General features: G+C 35.7%; 1 protein-coding gene across 11 annotated transcripts in view; it reads right to left on the bottom strand.

Moving 5' to 3' along the window:
* The window catches only part of Klf8 (KLF transcription factor 8), a 211816-nt gene that overhangs the window by 26749 nt on the left and 164073 nt on the right, over nucleotides 1-20994 (bottom strand). For 9 of the 11 annotated variants that reach the window (XM_074064270.1, XM_074064276.1, XM_074064268.1 and 6 more), the window contains one exon: nucleotides 5156-5229. The exons of the other annotated variants lie outside the window; for them this stretch is intronic. In XM_074064270.1, coding sequence (XP_073920371.1) covers nucleotides 5156-5229 — 74 coding nt within the window. The remainder of the gene's footprint in view (nucleotides 1-5155; nucleotides 5230-20994) is intronic. 11 annotated transcript variants of the gene reach the window in all.

The raw sequence follows: 20994 nt of genomic DNA, 5'->3' as shown, positions 1-20994 counted from the left end.
CTTAAGGAAACAGACTATACTCAAAAGCAGTTCTCCAGATTGATCTGACTGCTCTTTGCTTTGTGACCTAAAGACAGCATTCTATATTCACATAGTAGGGAATAATTTTATTTATGTGCGCTGAAGATTCTCTTTTTAAATATAATCATAATAATTTAAACAAGAATCCTTACATGTATGCAGTATGATTTTTCTATATTTTGAGTATAATGATCCCTATAGTGAAAAAAAACCTATCTGTTTTACACTGTCTTTAACAGAGCATAATGTACTTGAAGGTTATGAAGAAGAGTAATGTTAAGGAGTGAATTCCTTTTCAGCCCTAGTATTTTGGTATATCTATGCCTCCCACATAGCTAGTATTACAGGCATAAATCATTATACCCAGCTTATTTGTTGAGACTGGGTCTCACTAACTTTTTGCCTAGGCTAGTCTTGAACTACAATTTTCCCAATCTCCACCTCCTGGGTAGCTGGGATTGTAGACATGCCTGACTAGGCTTAGCCCTTAAGTCACCTTTTTTTCATCTTCTATATTGTGGGGTGGCTTTAGGCTTTAAGTGTTCTCTAGTCAACAATTATTACTCTTCAAAGAAACAGAACAGCTATTTTCCCCATGTGCTATGTTAAAACTTGAAACTGAAGCTTCCTAGGATTTCTGAGTCTATGAAGTTGTGCATGGAAAAAATAAGGAAACTAAGGAGTGGGTTGGAAAAAAGCTTTAATTTCAGGGGTCACCCTCCTCAAATATAAAGAATCTTAATCAAAATTTTAAACCACTTTTTTATAGCAAAAATTTAAAGCTCTGTAGAAAGGCACTTACGACCCCCCCAATTCTACAAAGAAATCTCTAGAAAAAGAGGTCAATTTTATAAATAATTAAGCTCTTGAGCATTTGATGAAGATAGCCTTAGGTAAGGGAGGGTAAGGGAAATAAACTGTTAAAAACAGAGTTTTCACTTTTCATTCATTTGAAACAGCTCTGATGTAGAGCTTGAAGCTGGGAAGGCAAGACTAGAAAGAAAATGAAAGAACAAAATATTTCAGACAGCACAGTAGGTGGAAAGGAGAGGAAGGAGTGTTGTCATAGTAACAAGATAAAGCCCAGACTCCTCCCTAACAGAAAGATAAAAGCTGTTTTTACACATGGGTCTCTTTTAGTTTTGCTCTGGGTTTAGACTAATCATTTTCATGCCTGGATGCACATGAGTGTGCATACACACATATATTATACATTTTCATTATTTCGGTCAAAAGTCAGTTTAGCCTTCTGAAATCTAATTCTTTTCCAATAAGGACAAGATGTGCTTGAATATCAGAGAAAAAAGTAGTGGATGGGTTATTATTAAAAAGTTAGATTTAATCTAACCCTAGAGGATTTTTGAATCTTATATCACCACTATCTCAATAACATTAAGAAATAAAGCACTGAAGGACAAAACAATTCATCTTGTATAAACTATGAGCTAGTCATTGTGGTACATGCCAGTAATTCCAGCACTCAGGACCCTGATACAGGAGAATCAGAAATTTGATGCCAGCCTGGGCTGCACAGCAGGACCCTATTTCAAAAAAAATAAAAACAAACCCAAAAAGTACACATGCATGTATGTACACATGTATGCATGTATATGTGCTCATATAGTCATTCATTAGGTATTTGCATAGTATCTAGCATGAAAATATGGAACTATTAGTACCTGACACAAAATTATGGAAGATATAAAAAATAGTAACATGAAATAATTTTTCTTTTTCAAAGCATCTAAGATTGTTTTGGGGTATACATGGATACAGTTATTTTATTTGAGTGATTAGGTATTTATTTTAATATATATTAGAAAAATGTATGTAACAAATTATGGTGGCCCCTAGATCCACAAATATTAGCTTGTTTGGAAAAGAGGTCTTCGCAGATATGATTAAGATAAGGATCTTGACAGAGTCATCATGGACTTTTTGGGTTGGGGGCAAAATCAAATGACTAGTGTCTTAGTAAGAGACACACAGAGACAAAAAGAGAAAGAATATGAAGACACAGGCAGACATTGGGAATGACAGAGTCACAAGCAAAGGAATGCTAAAAACTGGAAGAGGCAAGGAATAGATTATTCTCTAGCACTCCCTGATAGACTGAGACATTGATTTAGGACTTCTGGCCTCCAGAATTTTGAGAGAATAAATCTTAAACCAAGTTTGTTGCAATTTGTTTTAGCAGTCTTTGGAAACTAATACCTCACATGAAACCCAGAATCCTCCAGATTGGTCAGAAAAAAGCTAATGCAGGTAATTATTTATACATGCATTTATTTATTTGGTTAACTAGCTAATTTTTCACAAGTAAGTATATAATATTGATGGCAAGGAATGTGATAGAACTTGAGAAAGTGGTAAATCAATAATTGAAGTTTGGGAGACAAAAATTATCACTATGAAGATAAGAGATATTTATGTAAAGTAGCTGAAAATAGAGAACAAATAATAAGCAGAGCTACATGAGTGACTGGTACATATAAGTTAGCATTCCAAGAGCACAAGTGCACTAGAGAATCGATGAGAACCAGGGTTGTCAATGAAAGTTTCACAGAAGAGAGATGGAATTAAAATTTGGGCCCTAAGGAAAGTATGTGTGGGGAGGGAGGCAGGTAAATTAGATTGGCTAACTGAGGCACTGTTCAGGTAGAAAAAAGTTTGAGAAAAGATGACAATGAGAATCTTTTAGAAATGTGTGACTTAATTAGGTATTACTATGGAAATTTATAGAGGAGAATGTCATCATTTGCAGCCAAATACTGAGTTATTGAGGGGTGACGCTTTTAGATGCAGCTTACTTTCAAAAGTAAGAAAATTTGCGTGTGTGTGTGTGTGTGTGTGTGTGTGTGTGTTAGAGAGAGAGAGAGATTGAGAGAGATTAGAAAGAGAGACTATGTGAAAATATGTACCAAAATTTAATAACAGTGAATGGGTATGAGAGGTAGACATGAATGATACAAAAATAAGTCTAAAACTGTTCATATATTTCAACCAAGAAATCCCATTTCTAGAAAATAATCAGAAAGTAGAAACAAAGGGGAGGTAACAGTGAAGTGCTCATTTATATGGTACAGGAATTCAGAGAGAGAGAGCAGTAAGTGTGTGTCCTAATCTAGAAATCACCCACCTATCCTAACTCATGACATAAAAAATCATATAATGAACCAGACCAGGAAGTTTCTCACCCCTGGGATGATGCCAGCATTGAGTGAGAACACAAACTCCCAGTCTCTGTCCTCTGAGGCATGGCCAGTGTTCTGTTGCCACTTATCACAAACACCCAGCTTTACTAAAAGCAAATATTCTAGAAATAGCAAGAAACAAAAAAGCGCTTACATACCTACTATTCAGAATTTTCTATGCACTGAACCAATTTCAATGTGCTTTCAAATTCTAGAAATTCAGTATACTTAAATAATGCATAGAAAAACATTTCTGGAATTAGGTACACTGAGATTACAAAATAAGGTGGCTACGCATGCTTGACAACATTTCACTGAGTACTTTTTATTATAAGTGCAATAGATTTTTATCTAACACTAGTTAAACTCAGCTTCCTCTTAGTATTAACTCTGACTAAGCTCCAGCAACAAGCAGATGTTTTGCAACAATTAGCAAGTTTTGATGTGCTAATAGTTTCTAAATGGCAACAGCTCAGGAGTAAGGTCAACAAGACATTAAATTGAGCTTAGTATCATTAAAACACTACAAAAGGGTCTCATCCATATGCATGTGTAACTTAGATTCAATTACACACCAAGGGCTAAACAAAAGCAATTTAAAAACATGACTCCTAAATGTACCCGAGATATTTTATCAAGAAATAAGTAAAGAAACAGGTTAAGTGCCATATATACAAAAGTGGATACTCAAATTTATAGGCAATTTAAGGTATTTTCAAGGGTAATTTTGTCTGTATTTGGGTCTCACTAATGCAATGATTTAAAACCAACCCTGAGCAAGATGGGACTTCAATATTTAGCAGAGTGCTTGGCTATGAAAGCGAGATAATCTGTTTTGAGTATTCTTGTTTATAAAACAGATTAGTGATAGTTAAGTTTATGTGACAACGTAGCTGGGCCACAATCCCAAATATTTAGTTAAACATTATTGTGGATATTTCTGATTTTTTATGAAACTAATATTTAAAGCACTGGACTTCGCATAAAACACATTGACCTCCATAATGTGAATGTGCTTCATTGAATTAGTTGAAGGCCTTTAAACAAAGACTGAGACTGATTTCCCCAGTGAAGAAAGAATTCATTGTTTTTGAGATGGGATCTTGCTATGCATATCTTTTTTTTTAATTTTAAAATTTTTTTAATTTTTCTTTTATTCATATGTGCATACAATGTTTGGGTCATTTCTCCCCACCATCCCTCACTCTCTCCCTATGTAGCATGGGCTGGCCTGGAACTTGTGATCCTCCTGCCTCAACCTCTTGAGTACTAGGATTATATGTAAGGCAGCACCATGCCTGGTACAAGAACAAATTATGCCAGCAGTCTGCTTTTGGATTTGAGCCACAGCTCTTTCTGAGTCTCCAGTCTGCTTTGTACCCTATTAGATTTTGGGATTTTGGACTTGACACACCTCATCATGTGAGCCAATTTCTCTCTATATTTATATTTATTCAGTCTCTCTCTCTCACACACATACACAAATGTAAGTGTGTGAGCGTGCATGCACACACACATTAAACAGTGTATTAATCATTAATATACTGGGGAAACAGAGTTAACAGGACAGTTCCCTTGAAAATCCTGACTAATAAACTGTTCAACAGTTATTTTGAAAATCGAATTGCACAATGCATGTAATCTTTACAGTACCTGGAACATGAGATAGTGCTAGATGACTGTTTTTATCTACCAAAGGTCTAATATTGTGCTGATAGGCTTGATCCCAGAGACTACATTTTTTTGAGGCCAGATCTACTCCTTAGTTGAACCTGAAACCCAGGTAGTCAGATGCTTCCTGGAAATCTATCTTGCTTCATCCTTTCTCAGTCCCCAGATATATCATTAGAAAGAAAAATGAGCTTCAATTCTGCAATGACTATCAGGTACTCAACACTATTATGGCTCAATATTAACACTTCATTTTCCTGAAAACTGACCTGTTTGAATGCCTGCATTGAGCCACCTTCTGAATTAAGTTGGACCTCCAAGTTGTTTATGAGCTGATCCATATCTGGAAAAGATACAAGGGAAAGATAACTTTTAGAACAAGATGCAATCCACTATATGCATATATTAAGCCATTTGCCCTTGGTTATTCCTGTGTGTTCTATGGACAGAGTTTTCAGGACTTACTAGATTACTGAGAAATTATTGAAATGTTCTTATTTATTCTATTCAGCAAGATGTCCTTGACTTATCTCCATCAATACTAGTTGCCTACTTTCTCCAAACTTGCATATAGGTGAATCTGTTTCTTTCAACCACTTGAATCTGCCCTATCTCTATAAGAGCATCAACATAGCTCCACAGTTTCCAGAATCCTCCCTTCCTGGTCCATTTCTTGCTCTAAGGAGTTCTAAGCTCCTGTACGGATGTTTACCCCAGTAAATATATTTACACCACAGGGCCAAATCTCTCCAGAGAAGCATTATATTTGTCTACCTGTCTTAAACCTACAAGCAAAATGAGGTTACTAAAAACAATTTTCACATTCTTTATTAGATAGCTATTCCTTTTACGAAAGGAGGGGGTTGGTAGCCTCATCTCGCTGCTTTGAGCCATTATAGTTATTTCCACCAAAAACACCTACCAAGTTTTCTTCTTCAGCCACATTTCCTTTGATCCACCTACAAGCTAATGTCACTGCTAAGGAAAACATAGGGTAACAAAGCCAAATCCACAGCATACTTATGACTTGATTGGCCAGATTTCAGATCACACTAAGTACAGTTAGGTCCCTCACTTATGACCTTGTTGTATTTCAAGAGTCTATAAATCAGTTAATGTTTGAGATTCAAATACATTAACCCATAGAAGTATTAATTTTAACAGTCACATCACAATAACCATTTAAAACACATTGCAGTTAAAATACAACAAATGCACAATTAGCAAAGGTACAAAATTATAAAACAGCAACACAAAAATTAAAAGATGACCATAAAACAATTCTTTCGTTTATTGAGTGCCAAGAAATGAGGAAAATATTTCTAGTTAAAAAGCAATAATACAGCTGGGCACTGGTGGCTCACATCTGTAATCCTAGCTACTCAGGAGGCAGAGATCTGGAGGATCGAGGTTCAAAGCCAGCACAGGCAAATAGTTCATGAGAGCCTATCTCAACAAAACCCATCACAAAAAAGGGCTGGTGGAGTGGCTCAAGGTGTAGGCCCTCAGCAATAATACACAAGGAAACATCCATTGGAAATATGAGGAAGGCTTCTGAGTTCAGAGAATTTTGTCACTTAAAAATATTGTATCTCCAATTTTATTTCGAAATTGATGACTTTTCTTTGATCCATGCATAATGAGTAGAACTTTTCACATATACATCCATTCATCCACCAAACATTTATTGCATAATTAATGTTTCTGAGATTATTCTAGGCACATTACTATGAGTGTGGGCTCTGAGACAATCAGGCACGTAGAAAGTCAGAAAATGTAGCAGAGAGCACTGACCTGGGTATTAGATGCCCAGGAATCATACTTTATAATTTTTGGCAAGGCCTTTTCTTTATAAACTCAACTTACCCATTTAGAATGACAGGATTTCAAACTATCTTCTACCAAGCTGGACTGGTTCTATGGAGCCTTTCAGGGGTGGGGTAATAGAGGAAGAAGGGTAGAAAAAAATAACAATAGAGTGTCGAACTCAGAAAACTGTGATTTCCAATAGAATTTAAGCTCATTGTTTTGTTCACTGATATATTCCAAGGGCCTAGAAAATTATCTGATGCATGGTAGGTGTTCAATACATTTCTGAATGTATGAGATGAAGAACAAGGAAATGTGTTTTCTGAAGGACAGGAATTGGAAATGAGTTGGAAAGAATGAAGGAAAATTAGAGAGGTTACTTATGAGATATGCCTGTGGTGTAATTAAGTATGAAGTGATAGGTGCCAGAGAGAATGGCTAAGCATTTTCTAATTCCTAGCATGGGAAAAGGAGGTGTGATGGTAAGAAAATAATGTTAGGTTAGATACCTCCTGTATAGACCACAGTGGGTGGGCGGGGGGGGGGGGAGGGTATTAAAAAGCTAGTAGACCTTGCTTGGTTGCTGCCAGAAAAAAACCCATAGGAGAGGGTTCAAAGAATCCAGTTCTCCCTCTGATTTACAGCACCTTCATTTAGGCCTTATTTTTCCAGTCAGGACAAATTACAAGACCCATCTCTTATCTGATCTTCTTCAGATCCTACAGATTAAAATAAGACAGGGTCTAGGAAGCAGAATGGTGTTGATAAGCTCTTTAGCCTATGAATTTGTTTCTTTACCTGCCAAGAAGTGGGGGGAAATGGTATTTGTCTAAAAAGTGTTAAAGTGAGGATTCTATCTAAGTACATGTGAATGTACTCACAATAATCTTGACATTTAAAATGTTATCATCACTATTATCATTATTATTTATTGTGCTGGAGATAGAACCTAGAGCCTTGTGAATGTTAGACAAATGCTCTACCACTGACCTACACTTCAGCCTCAGAATCTTGAGTTCTGGCCCAGAAGAGTATCTCCTGGGTATTAGGCAAATCCTTTATACTCAGTGAGTTCACAAAACTGTACACATCTTGTATATCCCATCTTAATTTCTAGCATCACCATCAAGCCAGTCTATTAAACTAAAAATTGGTGGGTCATTCACCTCTGACTTCTCTCTATATATCTTCAGTCAACTGATTATCGACTACAACACATTTTACTACTCTTATACCTAGATCTTCATTATCTCCTAATCACTTCTAGTATACTTCATACTGCTACCAAAGTGTGGTAAGACATGTGTTCTGAAGTGAGTGCCTCGGGTCACGTCCTGGCTCTACGACCTCTTAATAGTAACACACTGGGCAAAGTTTCTCCAGCCTCCTAGGTCTGTTTTCTCACTTGTAAAATGGGAATAATAATAGTATCAATTTTATTTTAAGAATTTATCAAATTAAAATGTGTTCAAATGTTTACAACACTACCTGGCACAGAGGAATACTGATTCTTTTCCTCATTACTAGGTAAACCTCTCAATAATTACTTAGTCCTGTTCTTCTCTGTATCCCTATCTTTTAGCAAGCAGAGTATCTCCTACATACTGTGCCATAATATCCAGTGAATGAAAGATCATTAGAATGAGGAAGGTTAGAGCCATATCTAGAACCATATCTATCTATCTTCAAAAGCTTTAACAGCAATAACCAAAGAGTCTGAAAAATATTTCTTGCCCAACCCATATCAAAAATATTTTAGTCAAATAATATAAATGGGATAGCTGAATATCTTAGCCATTTCTGGTTAGAGCCCAGTCACCAACAAACCAAATGGAATAGCCATTAGATAATTCTAGTTTACATTCTAAATGTTGGTATGAGTGACTATAAGGAGTTATTGGGAAGGTGTATAAACTTCTCTTTTTACATTTTTGCAGCTTTAATATTAAGCCAGGCAAAATTGAAAACTAAGGAATTAGGGCCCACAGAAGGTCTTAAAGAAGGCTACTGTTTTTTAAAACGAGGGCTTTATAAACCTCTTACTTTCCTCTAGAGTTAGAAATACTGATCTAAATATCTAAGAGAGACCAGACAGATGCACAGAAGCTGACACTGGAGGAAGTAATAAGCAAAGGGGTTACAGTACTTATGGCCTGGGCCTTTGAGATGTGAATCACCCAGGCAGACGGGTATCAGAAATGAAAATTGTCTACTTGAAATAATAACCATAATTCTGCTTGGATTGGCTGTTTAAGCTTTTGTGCCTAAGAACTTTCTGGTCCATCTCCTAAGGGCAAGGTACAGGAAAAAATAGATAGGGAAGGAATACTGAGCCCCATTTCCAGTGGGTCAATGTCTCATATATGTAGAACATAATAGACCATATTCCAGAGACTATGGAAATAGTAATTTGATGAAATTATGTGACTTTTGTCATGTTATTAAGTTAATTTTGTTGCCTAAGAGACATTTCTTATAGTGATCTGCTTGTTTTATCAAAGTGAACAGTGTCGAAGAAGATCACATCCTACCCTTTAGCCAATCTTGCAAGGGAAAACAATGTCCAGAGATAAAGTGAGAACCTTAAGGAGTGAAGCAAAGCAGAGTCATTAGAGCCTAAAACTAAAAAGAAAGTGCAGGTGGGTGTGATGGTACATGCCTATAATTCCAGCTACTCCTGTGGCTGATCATGAGTTTGAGGCCAGCCTGGGCTACATAGTGAAACCTTGTCTCAAAAAAGGGGGAAGTTCCATGGATGCAGCTCAGTGGCAGAGCACTTGCCTAGAATGCATGAAGCACTGTGTTTGATATCTAGCATCACAAAAAGAAATAGAAAAAAAAAGGCAGGGTAATGGAAACACCAACACAGGCCTAGAAGGGACTCAGTTCCTTAAGAGGATAGAGAATTTGGACAATGCAAATAATACCCTGTGTGCATAACATTACAATAGGGAAAGAGACAGCTTTCATGTAATTCCCATTTCACAGATAAATTATTTGGAGGCCCAAAGTCATATCATTTAGAAGTGCTGGAATCAGAAGAAGAATTTCTATCCTCTGATACAAATTACAGTGCTCTCATACTAGTTTCTAAAACCCGAAGTCAAGTGACTTTCTGAGAAACTGCTAAAAGAACAAGTTTAAAGACAAAACTCAATTATTTACCAATATCTTGAGCAGATAGAATAAGAAATGCTGAAATTAAAAAATGAAAACCAACATTTTAGAGTTTTGAGATTATAAATCTTTAAAAAAGTAATACTTATATTTTTATTATTAGAAAACAATCAAAGAAGCACTAAAGTACACATATTATTTTCAGACAGTTTTATTATGCATCTTATTGGGGAATAGACAGTAGTGTTGGAATGGGCCTTTAGGAAAGCCTTCAGGTTTAAGGTTACTCTGTAGCATGGCATTGACAATGGAGTGGTGATAAAAAGAACTATAATAGTCGACATTCACTGAGTACTTACTAAATGTCAGGTATTCCTCCATTAATAGAATATATGTTAGCTCATATAATCCTCATAACCCTAGTGGTAAATACTGTTATTTATTCCCTAAATTAATTAGTTAATTAATTCAATTTTGGAGATCAAACCCAGGACCTCACACATATTAGGCTAGCACTCTATCAATGGGCTATGTCCCAGCATTCACTATTTTAAAAATGAGCTAACTGAAGCAGAGACAGATAAAATAGCTTGCCCTTGAACCATACAGCTAATAAAAGGCAGAGAGGAGATTTGAGCCTCAACAGTCTGAAGCTACAATACAGCTATAATGAAGTTATAATGTTATTTGACCTGGATGCCAGTGGGATCCCTCAACTTCTGCTTGAAGCAAACCTCATAGTTAAAGGTAAATGGTTACTAGAAACAAATTGCCTACTAAAGGAGTATTGAAAGATCCTCTAATCTCTCCCAAATAAGCTCACATCTATTACAATAGGCATCATCTGAAAATCTAACCTTGAAAAATTCTGTTGTGTGCCCACCTAGCAAGTATGAGGCTCTGAGTTCAAACCCCAGTACCAAAAAAGACACACAGTTCCATCTATAGAGGGCTGGGAGAGTGGCTCATGTGGTAGAATCTAGCAAGTGTGAGGTCCTGAGTTCAAACTCCAGTACTATCAAAACAACAACAACAACAAAAACCTTAGTACTGACATCTCAGCAGGCAGCTCCTTATGATTTTCCTATCAAGTATTTCAACATACACAAAAGCCAGAGAGTGAACTACCTAGTCCAACCACCACAGTGAGCATTCAGAAGGGAGCCTCAAGACAGGAAACCCCTGTAGCACACATTTCCACCTTACCTGGAACAAGATAAAAAAAGAAAGTGGTAGTGGGGGCATTGGGCTACTAAAAGGAACAAGAATTTAAGAGGAGAGAACATATTACCACAAAAATAAGTGAAGGCTGACAGCACATACCATGTGTGAATGTCAGTTTCAGAAAGAATGAAATTGAGTATTACACCACTACTACAGGTAGCTAAGCTTGAAATAGTAGTAGTAGTATTTTATTCCTTAAAATGATAAGATACACTAGAAAAGAGCTTTATGATTTGGGGCAAGTCATTTGATCTTCCTATGCCTCAGTTTTCTCATCTGCAAAATGGGGTGACATCAGTCTAGCCCTGTCCCCTCATATGATTGTCAAGATCAATCATGATATATTGTAAGAACTTTTGTAAATGTCACAATGTACCCCCAGTAGAATATTAAAAAAAAAGATCAATCATGACAATGCATGTAAATTCTTTGTAAAATGTAATTATAAAACCTCTATAAATTTTTGGGATTGCTTCAGTCAGAAAATCATATACTAAAGTACAAAAACAAACTGAGTCACATTTTAAAGATCCAATCCACTTAGCATAATAATAACTGTCTTATTATATTTGATATGTTCATCTCCATTCTCCCATAAGTTCATATTTTACAGCATTTCATGCATAGTGTCTAGGGTTATCCCTACTTCTCCTTTCCTCAGATGCTAATTTTAAGCCCCATTCCCCCCCAGAAAAGTTCTGCTGTTAATCCAAATAAACGCATAAGGAACTATAGGCTCAGAGAGATTACATAAAGCAATCCCACAGTCACGTAAACTAGTAAATGAAAGAGCTAGGATTTGATTCAAGTATGATATCAAATATCAAAGCTCTTTTTCTCCCTTAAAATGAATTTGTCAGTTGTTGGGCAACTAAGGGTGAAAAGGATGGAAGAATGCTACACACACACACACATATGAAGACAGCATAATGAAACTCATCAAACACTATTTGAAAAGATGGGAGGAGGGAGGAAGAAAATGGAAATATAATGGAGGGAATGAACTTATTCAAAGTTTACTGTGCACATATGTGGAATTATCATAATATTATCATAGTATTAATGTGTGCTAATTCAAAAATGAAATAAAATTATTTTAAAATACTACAACCATTTGGAATAGCTTGGTAAACTTGAAAATAATAATAATGGAGATTATTTTTATATCTTCACAATAAGCTCTATTATTGAACATAGCAAAGAGTATTAAAAGATTGTCACAAATTGTGATATTAAACCTAAAACAAAACCTCCAAGAATTACAATTTGAGCATGGCACTGAGGCCTCCATTTACAAAAGGGACAAAAAGTAATAGTATCAAAGATTCACTGTTCTGTAACATCAAGTAAAATGACATGTGATTCTCATCATCACTGTATACTATTTTTATAGAACATTCTCTTCCATGAAGTAAATTAAACATAGTGCCACTGCAACAACCAAAAAGAATTTGTAACAATCTCAGATCTCATAAAAATGGAGAAGGCATATTATACTTTTACTACCAACTGGTGTATACACCTATATGAATTAGTTTAAAAAAAAACCAAGAAAATGAGCTGGCCACCAGTGGCTTATGCCTGTAATCCTAGCTACTTGTGAGGCTGAGATCAAGAGGATTGTGGTTGAAGGCCAGTCTAGGCAAAAATGTTTGTGAGACTCCATCTCAATGGAAAAAAATCTGGGCATGGCGGTATGTACCTGTAACCCCAGCTACATAAGAGGCATAAATAGGAGGGGTTGTGGTCCAGACTGGAACAGGCAAGAGGCACAGCCCTATCTCCAAAATAACAAGAGCAAAAAGGTCTGGTGGCATGGCTCAAACAGTAGAGTACCTCCCTAGCAAGCACTAAGGCCTGAGTTCAAACCATAATATTGCCAATAAAGAAAAAGGAAAAGGAAATGAATAGAATCAAAACGCATCTAAAGAGCTAGGATGATTAGTCTCAAATAATCAAAGTTAAATAGGTGCTCAGCATTCTGAAGACCTTTCTGATGATATTGTACCTTGTTTGTGAGTTTCTATTTCAAGGGAAATGAGAAATAGAATAAAAATTCATTATAAAAGACAAGTATGTAACTCAGGCTGGCTTTGAACTTTGTACTCCTGCCTCAGCCTCCCTGAGTGCTGGGATTATAGGCATGTACCACAGCCAGGATTTATGTCTTGATAAGAAGAAAAGCCAGAGGATTCTGTTTCTCTACTTGCACAAAGAAGGTCATGTGAGTACGTAACAAGAAGACAGCCATCTACAAATCAGGAAAATAGCCCTCAAAAGAATCTGACCATGCTGAAACCCTGATCTCGGACTTCTAGCATTCAGAATTGCAAAAAAAAGTAAATGTCTGTTGTTTAAAGCATTCAGTTAGTGGTATTTTGGTACAGCAGCCCTATCCCTCTAAAATAATACTTACAAACTTTTTATTGCTATTATAAACCACACTGCAAAAGTTTGGAAAGGTCTTAAATGTCAACCAATAGAAGACTTTAAATAAATCATGGCTCATCCACATAATGAAAAACTGTGCAGTCACAGAATGAGGCATTTTATGTATAAATAAAAAGAGCTCAAGGTATATTTTCAAGTAGACAAAGCAAATTATAGAACAATATGTAGAAATTGTTATTGTGTTTAAAAGGGAAGGGTGGGGAAAATATATATGCTTTAAATATCTCTGGAAAGATTTCCAATAAACCAATAACTTCAGTTGCCTCTAGTGAGGCAAAACAGGTAGCTAAGGGACAAGAATAGAGGAGAGTTTTCACTGTATGGCTTTTTGTATATGTTGGATTTTGAGCCATGTGGAATGCATTTTCAGTTCAAAAATACATTTTGAAGTGGGAATTTAAAAAAAAATTAGGGGAAAGAAATACATATGTGAGCTGTATTTGTTCTGTAGGCTAATTGTTTGCACCTCTGCCCTAAATTAAGGTGGTGACAGAATAAAAAGGTGCCAGATATAAAGAGAAAAAAACAGGTCTTTGGCAACTAGGTAGATGAGGAAACTAAGAAGAGGGAAAATTTTGATACCAGAAGTTTGAATATAGGATATAGATACAACTACATTTCCTCATTGTGTACAATGTTTTCAAGCATTCTTAGAGTGTTTTTACAAAATTAACATATTTATTCCTCACTGCCACTCTATGAAGTAATTCCTACTATTATTCCCAATTCACAAATAAGAAAACTCAATTGCAGAGTTTAAATAAGTGCATCAAGGTTATGATATAGAAAGTTACAGAAGGGAAGGGGAAAGGAAGAGTGTGGAAGGAGGAGTGAGGAAAATTCTGGGCTGAAGACACATTCTATTTTAGAAGTGGTGGGCTTTTGGTTACAAAAAAAAATGTCAAAATACTAGTGATTTTAAATATCCAGACTGGGCTCTAGAGTTAGGCATTCCTCCTTAAAAATCCCAGAGATGCAACAGCAAAAGAAACTATAGAAAATATTCAAACACTTGAAGCCTGAACAACACATTGTTAAATGACTGGTAGGTCAATAAAGAAATAAGGGAGGAATCAAAAAGCTCCTAGAATCTAATGAAAATGAAAACATAACCTACCAGAATCTTTGAAATTCAGCAAAGGCAACGCCAAGTGGATATAGCTATCAGTGCCAACATAAAAAAAAAAATAAAGAGATAGATAGATCTCAAATAAATAGCTTAATTAATTACACATATAAGTTCCTACAAAAACAAGAACAAGCCAAAACAGACAGAAAGAAATAATAAACATTAAGGCAGAAATTAATGAAATGAAGACAAAAAAAAAACTACACAAAGAATAAATGAAAGAAAAAGGTGGTTCTTTGAAAAGACAAATAAGATTGATAAACACTTAGCCAATCTGACTAAACGAAGGGAAAAGACCCAAATTAATAAAATTAGAGATGAAAAGAGGATATACTGAATAATACCAATGAAATTTAGACAATTATGAGGGAATACTTTGAAAACCTATGTTCAAACAAACTGAAAATCTAGAAGAAGTAGATAAATTTCTAAATGCACTTGGCCTACCAAAGTTGAACCAAGGGAGTATAAACCACTTAAATAGACCTATAATGAGCAATGAGATTGAAGCAATAATAGTCTCCCAACAAAGAAAAGCCTAAAACCTGATGGATTCACTACCAAATTCTACCAGATCTTTAAAGAACTAAAACCAATACTCCTCACACTTTTCCATGAAACAGAAAGGGAAGCAACACCATCAAACTCATTCTGTGCAGCCACTATTACACTTATTCCAAAACTGGACAAGGACACAAAAACAACAAAAGAGAATTCTAGACCAATCTCTTTAATGAACACAGACACAAAATTTCTCAATAAAGTACTTGAAAAAGTGAATTCAACAACACATTAAAAACATCATACACCATGATCAAGTTGGTTTCATTCCATGGATGCAAGGATATTTCAACATATGTAAATCAATAAATGTAATATTGTACATAAGCAGAATCAAGAACAAAAATCACATGATCATCAATAGATACAGGAAAAGAACTTGACAAAATTCAACAAAATTGGCAAAATCTCTGAAGAAACTAGGAATAGAAAGAATGTACATCAACATAATAAAGGCTACATATGACAAACCTATAGTCAACATCATGCTAAATGGGGGAAAATGAAATAATTTCCTCTAAAGTCAGGAACAAGATAAGGGTGTCCACTCCCCCTACTCTTTGTTTCCATATAGTACTGGAATTCCTAGCCAGAGCATAAGGGAAATGAAGGAGATTCAAGTAAGTAATGGAGAAATCAAATTATCCCTATTGGCAGATTATATGATTCTATACTTAAAAGACCCTAAAGATTCCAAACAAAAAAAAACAAAACAAAACTATCCTAGATCTGATAAACAGTTCTTGGCAACATAGCAGAATATAAAATCAGCTTACAAAAACCAGCAGTTTTTCTATATACTAATAATGAACAGACAGACTGAGACAGAAATCAGGAAAACAATTCTATTCACAGTAGCCTCAAAACAATGCCTAGGTATAAACTTAACTAAGGAAGTGAAAGACTTCTATAATGAAAACTGTAAAACCTTGAAAAAAGAAACTGAAAAAGAAATCAGAAGGTAGAAAGACCGTCCATGTTCATGAATTTGCACAATTAAAATAGTGAAAATGGATATACTATCTACAGATTCAATGCAATACCCATCAAAATTCCAATGTCATTCCTTACAGAAATAGAAAAAATCAATGCTAAAATTCATATGGAAGCATAAAGACCACAAATAGCAAAAGTAAACCTGAGCAAAAAGAGAAACACTGAAGTATCATGATATCAGACTTCAAATCATACTAAAGAACTATAGCATCAAAAACAGCATGGTACTAGCACAAAAACATACACAAAGACCAATGGAACAAAATAGAAGACCCAGACATAAAACCACAAAGCTACAGTCATCGAATCATTGACAAAGGAGCCAAAAACATACACTGGAGGAATAACAGCCTCTTCAACAAATGGTACTGGGAAAACTGGCTATCTACATGCAGAAGACTTAAGCTAGACCGCTATCTCTCACCCTTGAAAAAAATCTGTTCCAAATGGATCAAATATATTAACAGAAGACCTGAAACTTTGAAATTACTACAGGAAAAGATAGAGAAAACTCTGGAAGATATAGGTATAGGTAATTATTTTCTGAATAGGACAACAATTTCCTAAGAAATAAGTGAAAGAATTGACAAATGGTACTCCATAAAATTTAAAAGTTCCTGCACATCAAAATAAACAATTACTAGAATCAAGAGACAACCCAGAGCCAGGCACATGTGACTCATGCCTATAATCCTAGTTACTTGGGAGGCTGAGATCAAGAGGATTGTGGTTTGAGGACAGCCTGGACAAATAGTTTGCAAGGTCCTATGTTCAAAATAACCAGAACAAAATGGACTGGAGGTGTGGCTCAAGCAGTAGAGCACATGCTTTGTAAGCATGAAGTCATGAGTTCAAACCCACATCCACTGAGAGAGAGAGAGAGAGAGAGAGAGAAAGAGAGAGAGAGAGAGAATACAGAGAATGAGTGAAAATCTTCACCAGTTATTCAATGGATAATACAATCAATATCCATTGAATATCCAGAATATACTCAAAAAACTAAACAGCAAAAGAACAAATGAATTGAACAGATAATTCTCAGAAGAAATATAAATGGCTAATAAATATATGAAGCAATGTTCAATATCCTTACCCATAAAGGAAATGCAAATCAAAACTACACTAAGATTCCATCTCATTCTAGTAGATTGGCAATCATTAATAAAACAAACAATAAATGATGGTAAGGATGTAGGGAAAATGGAACCCTGATGCACTGTTGGTGGGAATGAAAACTGGTGCAACCCCTGTGGAAATCAGTATGGCAGTTCCTCAAACAATTAAAAATTAGTCCAACCTTATGACCCCACCATACTACTCTTGGGCAATTATCTAAAAGAGTATAAATCAATAAATGAGATACTTGAATAGCCATGTTTATTGCAGCTCTGTTCAAATTAGCTAAACTGTGGAATCAGCCAAGGTGCCTAAAAATCAATGAATGGATAAATAAAATTACATGTATGCCATAAAAATGAAATTATGCAATTTGCAGGAAAATAGATGGAACTGGAGATCATCATGTTGAGTGAGATAAGCCAAGCTCAAAAGCCAAATATGTTCTTGCTCATCTGGAGAACCTAGATAAAATGATGGCGATGGTGATGATGATGATAATGGGGGGTAATCTGGAGGATATAAGCAGGAACTGGAGGGGGAAGGAAAGGATACTGAGCAGAAGAGGACTGAAATACACTGCATATATATGTTCAAAGACACCATAATAAAACTCACCAAACACTTTGAAAAAGAGCATAGAGAGGAGGTAATGAAAATATAATGGAAGGGATGAACTTGTTCAAAGTATACTGTGTTCATATATGGAATTATCACAATGAAATCCCCTCATATTATTAATTATGTTAGCTCAAAAATAAAACAAACTTTTTTGAAAAACCCCAGAATTGAGCCAGACATAATGTGCATGCCTTTTATCCCAATACTAGAGAGGCTTAGATAGGAAGATCAAGAGTTTAAGGCCAGCCTCAGATATACAGAAAGACCATGATTCAAAAATCCAACCAAACAAACAAACAAAACCCCAGAGTTTGAAGGACTAGGGACATACCTCAGTGGTACATTGCCTAGCATGTACAAAGCCCTGGTTTGATCCCCTACACCACAAGAAAACAAAAATCCCACAGTTTGATTTGCCCATATTACATCTATTTTGTCTAAATAAACATATAACATCTTATAGTATATCACATACAGTATCTAGCATGTTCCAGACATTTACACCCACCTTCCAATCCCATTAATCTATATTTCCCCCCCTCTATATATATAGCAACACCTAAATAAAACAAACTTTTCAAAATAAGATCAGGAAGATTGTGGTTCTGAGCCAGCCTGGGCAAACAGTTCTCAAGACCCTATCTTGAGAATACCTAACACAAAAAGGGCTGGTGGAAAGTTATGGAAACAGCCAAGATGCCCCACCATTGACGAATGGATTAAGAAAATGTAGTATCTATACACAATGGAATTTTATGCAGCCATGAAGAAGAACGAAATGTTATCATTCGCTGGTAAATGGATGGAATTGGAGAACATCATTCTGAGTGAGGTTAGCCTGGCCCAAAAGACCAAAAATCGTATGTTCTCCCTCATATGTGGACATTAGATCAAGGGCAAACACAACAAGGGGATTGGACTTTGAGCACATGATAAAAGCTTTAGCCCACAAGGGAGGAGTGAGGATAGGTAAGACACCTAAAAAGTTAGGTAGCATTTGTTGCCCTTAACGCAGAGAAACTAAAGCAGATACCTTAAAAGCAACTGAGGCCAATAGGAAAAGGGGACCAGGAACTAGAGAAAAGGTGAGATCAAAAAGAATTAACCTAGAAGGTAACACACACGCACAGGAAATAAATGTGAGTCAACTCCCTGTATAGCTATCCTTATCTCAACCAGCAAAAACCCTTGTTCCTTCCTATTATGGTTTATACTCTCTCTATAACAAAATTAGAAATAAGGGCAAAATAGTTTCTGCTGTGTATTGAGGGGATAGGGGAGAGAGGGAGGAGGCGGAGTGGGTGGTAAGGGAGGGGGTGGGGGCAGGGGAGAGAAATGACCCAAGCCTTGTATGCACATATGAATAATAAAAAAAAAAACAGCAAAAAAAAAGGGCTGGTGGAGTGTCTAAAGGTGTAGGCCCTGAGTTCAAGCCTCAGAACTGCAAAAAATGAAATGAAATAAAATAAAATAAAATGAGATCCTTCACTTATTAAATACATATTAGCTGTTAGGCACTGCATTCAATGCTTTACTTACTTTATTCATAATCCCAAATTACCACATCAATTTAGAGATGAGAAAACAGAGGTTAGATAATGAAGCTGAACTGGGGAGAATAGATCAGAAATCTGACTTCTAGGTATAAAATCTAAATAAAAAACATTAGTATACAAAAGTATATACGAAGTATATAAAAGAAAACCAAACATAGTCTCCCATTGTCCCAGTGTCTCTGGATCAACAAATGAGCTCAAGACTACAATGCTGGCTGGCAGAGTGGCTCAAATGGTAGCGCACTTGCCTAGCAAGCATGAGGCCCTGAGTTCAAATCCCAGTACCACCAAAAACAAAACAAAACAACAAAAAAACTTCAATACTATTTATTCAATCATGCTCTACTTAGTAGTTAAATGGCAACCACAGTAGATGATCATTCAGGTCAATCATCCCAATCAAGTTTTCCTTCATTTACAAAAATATCACATTTTAGAACTCGATTGTAGAAAATAATCTACAAAATATGTACTAAGTGTTTACATGGAAAAGTTGATCAGATAAGTACTATAAAGACACAGTGATATCAATCAAGCACCTCTCAATCTGAAAATACAAACAACCAAAATACAGGACAGAGTGCAATGTGCTTTCCAGTAAACACACAAACTGTGATATGAAATCTCAAAACAGTATTACTAGATACAAGGATCAGGAAGGGTTCATAGAAATGACATTTAAGATGGTACTAATGATAGAAGGAATACTATAAATATTGTTCAGGAAAAGCTAAGAAAACAAGTACATTATAAAGCACCTTATTTGTGGTAAATATCAACTAAGCAGAATGGACAGGGATATCTAAAGCATAGTTGAGGAGATAAAATAGATCTGATGTGGAAGCCAGGGACACAAATAGTATTCAAACGAAGATTAGGGTTTGGATTGGAGAATAAAGAAGATATTTATTAAGAAAGAAGAAAGAGAAAAAGAGCTTTAAAAAATTCTCAGTAGGTGTGATGGTGCAAGCCTACAATCCTAGCACCTGGGAGGTTAGGGCAGGAGGACTGAGAATTTGAGACCATCCTGGGCTACATAGTGAGACCCTATCCCAAAAAAGTTTTTCCTTAATGCCTGATGCATAGTATATCAACATATATTTGCTAAATGAATTATGTATCCAAAGGCAATCTTCTCTTCATTCAACAATTTAAGTGAGGTCATAAAGTACAACTGACTCAGGGTGAAGATGAACATATAAATGTATCACACAATAATAAAATCCTTGCCAAATGAGAAAAACCACTTGAAACAGACAATATAAAAGATGATTGATAAACAGACTAGGCTTGATACCTTGGTTATTGGAATTCAGATAGCAGAACCACTAAGAATCTCATCTGTAAATTGCATATACTAGAACAATGAGGGTGGTAGTGGTGATCTGGCTCATGTTTTTTTCCCTCCAATTTTCTTTCCAATGTATTCTGAAAGCTTATGCTTCCCAGCACTCTGAAAGTACAGCCAATAACTAACTTTGAGTCAAGAAGGAACTGGATAGCACATTTGTCACTTTTACTTTATGGT

This window comes from Castor canadensis, chromosome X (assembly GCF_047511655.1).
Source record: "Castor canadensis chromosome X, mCasCan1.hap1v2, whole genome shotgun sequence".
Classification (NCBI taxonomy): Eukaryota; Metazoa; Chordata; class Mammalia; order Rodentia; family Castoridae; genus Castor; species Castor canadensis.
This window is presented reverse-complemented; position numbering and strand designations above follow the sequence as displayed.